This window comes from Eurypyga helias, unplaced genomic scaffold (assembly GCF_000690775.1).
Source record: "Eurypyga helias isolate BGI_N326 unplaced genomic scaffold, ASM69077v1 scaffold200, whole genome shotgun sequence".
Classification (NCBI taxonomy): Eukaryota; Metazoa; Chordata; class Aves; order Eurypygiformes; family Eurypygidae; genus Eurypyga; species Eurypyga helias.
The window spans coordinates 1-8603 of NW_010224829.1; the positions used below are offsets into that span (position 1 = coordinate 1).

At 44.1% G+C, this 8603-nt stretch overlaps 1 protein-coding gene across 1 annotated transcript; it reads left to right on the forward strand.

The window, feature by feature from the left end:
* The first annotated feature begins 123 nt into the window (after nucleotides 1–123).
* LOC104506045 (TSC22 domain family protein 1) lies at nucleotides 124–3006 on the forward strand. The gene has a single exon (XM_010146855.1). It carries the CDS (start codon nucleotides 124–126, stop codon nucleotides 3004–3006), a length of 2883 nt encoding a protein of 960 aa, XP_010145157.1.
* The last annotated feature ends 5597 nt before the right edge of the window (nucleotides 3007–8603 follow it).

Consider the following 8603-nt stretch of genomic DNA (forward strand, 5'->3'; position numbering starts at 1 on the left):
GGTGTGTGGGGGGGCGGTGGTGTCTCTGCCCTGCCGTGAGCGCAAAGCTAACCGTGCGCGTGTGTGTGTGTGTCTGTCTCTTTCCATACCGGGGGATCGCACTCCTAAAATACACCCGATACAATGCACCAGCCTGACTCAGCCGCAGACATTAGTGCTAGGAAGATGGCGCACCCGGCGATGTTTCCTAGAAGGGGCAGCAGCAGTAGCAGCAGCTGCGTTACTGCTCCCACTGCACCAGGTACCGGCGTTGGGAGCGCTGCCCTCTCCGCCGAGGATTATCAGCCGCCTTTGCTGGTCCAGCCGCCGCCTCCGTCTCCTGCAGCATCTTCGTCAGCGGGTCCACAGGCGACACCCCCTCCTCCACAAAGCCTGAACCTCCTCTCGCAGTCTCCGCTCCAGCCACAGCCTCTCGCGCAGACCGGAGCCCAGATGAAAAAGAAAAGTGGCTTCCAAATTACCAGTGTGACCCCTGCTCAGATATCGGCTAGTATGAGCTCTAATAACAGCATAGCTGAGGATACAGAAAGCTACGATGACCTGGATGAGTCCCACACTGAAGACCTGTCGTCTTCAGAAATCTTGGATGTTTCTTTATCCAGGGCCACTGACTTGGGAGAACCCGAGAGGAGCTCCTCTGAAGAGACTTTAAATAACTTCCAAGAGGCAGAGACTCCTGGGGCTGTTTCGCCAAACCAGCCTCACCTGCCTCAGCAGCACGCTCCTCTGCCTCATCACCCGCAGCAGAGTGTTGTGATCAATGGAAGTGTTCACCCCCATCACGTTCATCACCACCACCACCTTCACCACCACCATCATGGACACCATCATCCATCGCATCCCAGCGTGGGCAGTGCCCCAATTTCTGGAGGACCACCGCCCAGTCCATCCTTTAGAAAACTGTCAACAACTGGAAGCTCTGACAATGTTATATCAACCGCACCAGTTTCTGCTGCATCATCCGCTGGTTCCCCGGCACCTGTCGTGTCCAATATCCGCACTACAAGTACTCCTGGCAATTTAGGTGTAAGTGCTGCTACTGGAACTAGTACCTTAAATAATATGGGTGGTGGTAGTTCTGGTGTGGCGAGCGGTGTGCTTGGTACTATCAATTTAAGCAACATCACGAGTACTGGTAATGTAAATGCTTTGTCTGGAACTAGCAGCAATGTTAATGTGAATATCTTGAGTGGTGTTGGCAATGGTACGAGTGCTTCCTCTAGTGTCATTAACAATGTTACTAATCCAACTGCAGGCATGGCAGTGGGATCGAGCCAGCAACAGCCTGCATCTGGCACATCGAGGTTTAGGGTTGTAAAATTAGATTCTAGTTCTGAACCTTTCAAAAAAGGTAGATGGACATGCACTGAATTCTATGATAAGGAAAACACTGTTGCGGTTTCAGAAGGAGTAGCAGTAAACAAAGCAGTAGAGACGATAAAACAAAACCCTCTTGAAGTGACTTCTGAAAGGGAGAGCACCAGTGGGAGTTCTGTTAGCAGCAATGTAAGCACACTGAGTCACTATACAGAAAGTGTGGGAAGTGGAGAAATGGGAGCACCTACTGTGGTACAGCAGCAAGCGTTTCAAGGTGTGGGTCCGCAGCAGATGGATTTTAGCAGCGCTGCTCCTCCGGCAATTCCAGCATCTAGTATACCACAGAGTGTTTCTCAATCACAGCTTGCACAAGTCCAGCTGCATTCTCAAGAAGTAAACTATCCACAGCAGAAGCCAGGGGTCCAGCCTCCTGCACAGGCCAGTCTAACCACTGTTACTGGGGTTCAGCCAGCCCCAGTTAATATACTAGGTGTATCCCCATCTCTGGGCCACCAGCAGCCTGCCATTCAGAGTATGGCTCCACAGCAGCTACCCTATTCTCAGCCGGCGCAGCCTGTGCAGACTTTGCCGGTGGTGCAGCAGCAGCAGTTGCAGTATGGACAACAGCAGCAACAACAGCAGCAGCAGCAGCAACAGGCAGTTCCTGCGCAGATGGCCGCAGGTCACGTTAAGCCGGTGAACCAAAACTCTGTTACGGGGGCTATGCCAGACTACATTCAACATCAGCAGATCCTTCAGACTCCAGCCCCTGCCATGCAGCCTAGTTCTACAGGAGTAGGAGCGGGGCAACCGGTTCCCGTTGCCCAGGCACAGAGCATGCAGCCGTCGGTGCAAGCACATCCAGCCGCTGCCCCAGCTCAGCCTGTCGCGCATGCTCCGGCAGCGATACCGGGTGTAGGTGCCAGTGGTCAAATGCTGAATGTTGGGCAGCAGGGAAGTGTAGCCTCTGTGGTGCAACCACCATCTGCTGGGAACCAAATTCCACCTCCGGTTATGCCGTCAACGGCTGCTCCTCCACCTTCACAAGTAGTGCAGCCTGTGCAGACAGGAATAATGCAGCAGGGATTACAGGCTAGCGCTTCAGGCCTTCCTCAGCAAATGGTCATTGCTCAGCAAAACACCCTGTTACCTGTACAGCCGCAGGCACAAGGAATGGAATCTGTAGTCCAAGGGATGACTGGCCAGCAACTGCCTGCGGTTAGCCCTATTCCTTCTGCTAGTACTGTTCCTGCACCAAGTCAGGCTGGGTCAGCTGTGCCTCCTGGCATACCTTCCGCTTCCATAGGCTTGGGACAGCCGCCGAACATGGCGCAAGCTTCGGCTGTGCAGAATGGGAGTTTGGCTCAGAGTGTTAGTCAGCCTCCCTTGATATCGACAAGTATAGGTATGCCAGTGGCACAGAGTGTGCCACAGCAGATACCGCTAAGCTCTACCCAGTTCCCCGCACAATCACTAGCTCAGTCAGTTGTAAGCCAAACTGAAGATGGCAGACGCCCTACAGAGCCTTCCTTAGTGGGTTTACCTCAAGCTGCCAGTGGCGAGAGCGGTGTTGGAGCATCGGCCGTTTCAGATGGCGGTAGCAGCAACGTGCCATCCTCTGCTTCCCTCTTCCCGCTGAAGGTGCTGCCGTTGACGACGCCCCTTGTAGATGGTGAGGACGAGAGGTAAGACTGCCTGTAACTTTATTGGAAGATACACTGTCTTACAGCTTGATTTACACTAACTTGCAGGTCTCGTTACAGCCGTTCTGTGAAACGAAGCAGTGTGATGTTTTTGTTTAATTAGAAATATTATTTCTCCGGTCCCGGCGCATGTAGGTATTCTGATAAAAGGCTTGTTTTTTATCTTGAGGGGGTGGGTTGTATTGATTATGCTCTGAAACTACTGCGTGGGTGAATTGTGTTTTAACAATCTCTGACAGTGTGTGTATTCCCGTTGTATGGAGGAAGACAAAAGAATACCGTGGCATGTGGGTATGCTGGTGGTGATTGTAGTTTAGATTATTTATTATACTGAAATAATTAATATTTATTCCTAAGTAGATTCTTCTTTTTTTCCATCACGAGCCTAGGCTTCATCCTGCCTCAGCGTCTCTTTTTCAAGTATTGGCTTTACTCAGGTTGAGGACCAGTTGTGAGTCTGTGGTGTACGTAGAAGCCTCCTCTTTGACAGCCGAGAGACTCTTTAAGCAAATGAGTACAGTGGGAAAAGGGAGGTTCAGCAACACCTTTGTGGCTCTTTAAATTGAACTTGGGGCACTTCTGGTCTTGGTGGTTTCACTTCAAAGCATTAATCCATTGCGGGAGCGGCTCAGGCCTGCGCAGGGGTGGTGAGCCTTTGACTCTGGTGCAGTGAGAGTAAGAAACTGCATGTGTCCTCCCACCTTCACCTTGTCAGATAAATGACCGCTGGCTGGCCTTAGTAGTATGTGTGTGTGAATATTCTCATTTCTTTGTGTATGCGGAGAAGCTGTGTAAGTTGTGAAAGACCCTTGTGTGCACAGGCTGAAGCGATCCGAACAGGAGTTTTAAAGTGCAGTTGGTACTAACTACGTGAGGTAATTCCTTACAGTGTTGAGGACCACTGGTGATACGCGTTTACAAGTGGACGGGAAGACTCTGGTGGTTCTCCCAAAAACCTCTTGTCTAAGGAGCTGCGTTAAGGGGAGAAGTAACTTGAAGATAAATAACCTGCCTTGAGAATGTAGGAGAAGAGAGAAAACACTAGAAAAGAAAATCTGGGACTTGGGTGAGGAGACAAAATGAAGCACTGAACAATTACAGGGTGGGAAACATGCCGTGGCAATGGGAGTTGAAGTACTTCTTGGTGCTATAACTTCAATCACGAGTAGTATCAGGGGCCAAACTTTGTTAAAAAAAATAATTAATAAAACAGGTTGCTGGGAGAGGCTGGATTCTTTCTTGGTATTGAAAATACTAACTCTATCAGCAGTCTCTGATTATGTTGATCATGAGGTGTTGACTGCCTTTAGTGGCTTTCATCACATCTTTCTAAGATGCCAGAGAGCTGTAATGAGTAGCAGCTTGTCTTCTAGCACTCCTGGAAGGCAAGTTCCAACACTGTTTCATTCTATGTTTTTTAGTCAATAAGTCCGTGAAGGTGGTAGAAGGCAGATTGAGGTGTTAAGGCCCACAGTGTCACCACTGTACTACTAGCATAATTTTTTTAGAAACCTGTTGTTTTTTTGTTTTCTTTGATCTTCCTACACCAGGACACTACTCCTTCTCTTCGCGGGTCCTGTTTGTTTTTGGTGTGTGGGTTTGCTTGTTTCCTTTGTGGTGTGTTGTGTTTGGTTTTTTTTTTTCCCTTCAACCAACCAACCAAAAAAGCCCCTTAAGATTTCAGGGGATCCTAGCTGGGTAAAGGAATCATAAACTCATTGATACTCGGTGTTTTGGAAAATGACGTCTGTCCTGCGACTCCCCTGATTTTAAGAGCATATGTTAGCTGTTTGTCATGATTGGTAGTTTTTCCAGAATGTTTAAATCCCTCAGGGTAACAATAGCCAGAAATACCTTCTTCCTCTGCAATTTGGCTAGCCAAAGATCATATCCTTTCTTCTGCCATGCACGTTGTGTCTTTGTTCAATCTGTCATCTCCAGGTAGACTACACTTTTGTTTAGCTGCAGTTGGAAAATCATTTAGGTTCTTTACACAGAGCAGGATATGACTCTCTTAAATGGAGACCAAAAATAATTGTGGGTTTTTTTTTTTGCATGGCAGCAGTGGTCAGGTCACTTTTGTAGACAATTAGGTAATTTACTGCAGCACCTCTCCCTGTATATCTGCCTGTAACATTAAAACCTTAGTGAGATTGCTTCTGTTTCCGCTTCCAGGGGATCTCAGGGCAAGGTGGTATTTGTAATGTCATCTGGACTGGAATTTCTTTTGGTCTGGATCTTAGCCCTCGTCGTGCGCTACAGGTGGTGCAAGATACGCTGTTATCCAGCTTGGCTGCCTGCTTCTCGGGCCATCAGGTGTCTCTAACTGGAGTTCTCTTCAGAGCTTTTTTTGCCTGTTAGATTATTCCCTATGGTAAAAGTACATAAATATTTAAGAAGCAGGTATACTGTAAATATGTGTGTATAAAATCGCTATTTCTCTCTCTCATGTGCACACACGTATATCACTGTAGATTTATATCAATACATCCCCAGTGATTTTAAACCTGGCAAGGGAAAAGGTAGGAGAAAGTAGTATGTGATGACATAATTGGGCCAGTGAAGAAGCTGTAAAATTCCATTTAGTGTGCCTTTGAAAAAACATCTGACCCATGTAATACCTTGTTTAGATTAACTCCAGCCTTCCTTAAACCTGTATATAATTGCGTTTAAAGACATGCCAGTGTCTTTAAGTCTTTAGACCTGTTCAGTTTTTAGAACACCATTTGCAGCTTGTTCTATGCCAGTTGTCAGGACACAGCCTTTGAATTATGGGCAGTGTGGAGTGTATCTGCTTTGAAAACTTCTATTTCACTCATGTGAAGGAATTTTTGGTTTTAAATCTTAATTTTTAATATCTCACATTTCAAGTAATAGTGAACTGCTTGGCAGCATGTATGGAAAAATAATTTGTAAAATTTATTAGAGGGGATACAAATAATACTGTTACAGTTTCTGTATTTTAAAAAAAAAAAAAAACAAAGAAAAAACCCCAGCCAACAAAAAACTCTGAAAAACCAACAACAAAACAAAACATCCCCTCCCTCCCCCCAAGAAAGGCAAAACAACAAAAACCCTCAACAAAACCCACTCCTAATACTTCTGACTAGTCTTTCTTCAGCTGGTTGGGTATGCCCTAGGTGTTTGTATGTTGGTAGAATCATCATCTTTTCTAACATTTCAATCTACAAAAATGCAGGCTAGTTTTTTGGATGCTAAGAATCTAATTTTTTTCCTTAGCTTGAAATATGGTATGGACTTGTTTGAGTGCGTGATTCTCATATGGTTTCTTGGATTTGCAGCAGTCGGCTTGGTTTGTTCAGTTATTAAATCGTGTCAGTTTTAGACATGGTCTTTGGAGCTTAGTATTTCATCTCTAGAACTGTAGAAGAGGTTTTGTTTATGCTTTTGAAACTTAAGTGTGGAAAAAGACATATTTATATTGCAGTGACTTTCGTGTATTTACACTTAATGTTGCAAAATCAGTTTTACATCTTCCTAGTCAGTGCTTTATTATGCTATAAATACTTCCAATAAGATTTTGTACAGACTTCTGTAATTCTTAAATTACCTGCAAAACGAAAACTTAAAAAATCAGTGTGTTTTATAACATTTTTAAAGGCTGCTGTAAGTGAATTTAAAAATAACTTCATCTGAAATGTTGTTTACCGTTACTCAAAAGTAGATTTTTGTGAATGGAGGATAAGAGAACTAATAACTGTCTCCCTGTCCTTGACACCTTTTCCTCTGGAGTTGCTTTCGTTCTTTAGTCGGATGCAAGTTGCTTTCACCTGTTTTCATCCAGCACTGGAGCAAAAGAGAAAGGAGGAAAGGGTGGTGATAAACACATGAACCTGGCACAGATATTTGAAGTGTTACTTGTTATCTGACAATCTCTCTTCATTTTCTTTTTGAAGAGAAATTTTTGTTAAAGGATCCCTTTACAGCTGGTCAGAGGATGAAAAGCGGAGGAAGTGTTTTCTGTATAGGATGTATGTTTTGGCTTGTTATGAAGTGTGGGGCTGGAAGATTAAAGCTGAGTGTGAGGATTGAAAGTACTTGTGAACAGCCCTTGGGTCTGTCTAGCCGTAGTAACTAGTACTAGTTTGTAAAGTAGGAGCATGAACAGGAAATTGGATGAATTTTCATACTGCATGCAAGTATGTGGTAGGGAAGTTGATCAGGGACAAATGAGACTTTTACAGATGTAATTGAATACTTGCTGAAGCTGTTAGTAAGCAGTAGCAAGTGAACATATTAAAATAGAACTGGAAGCTTCAATTAAACATCATTTTTGATACAGTAACAATTTTGCATACTTAGCTTCATTCTGTAAACTGTTTGAGAGTCTACATGGGCTTTTTTATTTTCTGTAGATTTTGCATTTGTATATTGGAAAAAGGGAGAGAATACTTTTAGAAGATACTTCACAACCAAGTATGGTGGCTTAGCATAGATTTATGGTGGTATATTTTTTTTTTTTTAGTTACAACCCAGGGGCACTGTTGTTCTCAATATTTTAAACTTGCCTGAGTCTTGCCACCAGTTTGAAAATTGCATAACTCGAATTCTAGATTAACTCTTTAAAAAAAGTATCTTCATATCTTCAATTTGGCTGTTCATGGAACTTGAAAAAAATACGTGCCACCAGTAATGGCAAATCACTTGAGTATAAAGAGAGTGCTTTGGAGAAGAAAATGTGGTTGCTGTAGTGTCACGTCACCCAAGTCCAGCTTCTCATTCGTCTGATGAAATCAAATACCTATCGTTGACGGATTCGACTTTGTTAGCTCTCCGCTCTAACTGAAGAACAGGGAGGAATTGAGGGTCTGCACCTCGATCTGCTGGCCAGCTGTAGGTAGCAATACCTGTTTTGGATGCACCTTTTCCTGGTGTCTTTTTATAGATGCATTTTCTACATGCCATGATAGGCTTTGAACTAAGGATGGCTACGGTGATGTGTTGTCTTCAAAGACAGGAAGAACCAGCAGGTTTCAGGGGGTTGTAAAAGCAGTCATTTATAGCACTTAAGGCAGGCTGTTGGAGATACTGAGAAACGTACCTCTCCAACTGCTAATGTGATTTCCAGGAAGCTTCCTTAACACTACAGTTTTGGCTGCTCCTTGGAAATGGTGTGTAAGCCGCCTAATCATCTATGTGTGTGTATGTAAAAGCAAACAAACAAAAGGTTTTAAAACACTTAATGTTAAAAAGCAATCTTTGTTAATGTGTCGGGATTTGAATTCTTTCCATTACAGGCTAATCTGGAAATTTGAATTATCCGTTTGTCAGTGTATTGGTAGTGAAGTGTTTCAGCCTTTACAAGCTACTGTCATCTAGTTAATGCCATAGTAATGACCCTAACAGTCAGTGGTATGCTAGCAAAGTTATGGGGATGGGAGGGGAAAATAATAATACTAATAAAAAAACCCCCAAAATGTTAATGTACATATTAAGAGTAAGTAAAAAGATTTATGGATAGCACACCTATGCTACAAAAAAACCCACAAACCTATAATAATGCTGTTCACTTTATAGAGGGTAATAAAGTAAATAAGCTGTTAGGGACAGGTCTGAAAAGGC

Excerpts from the sequence above, each read along its gene's own strand:
- LOC104506045 (XM_010146855.1), top strand. The coding sequence starts at position 124 with ATGCACCAGCCTGACTCAGCCGCAGACATTAGTGCTAGGAAGATGGCG.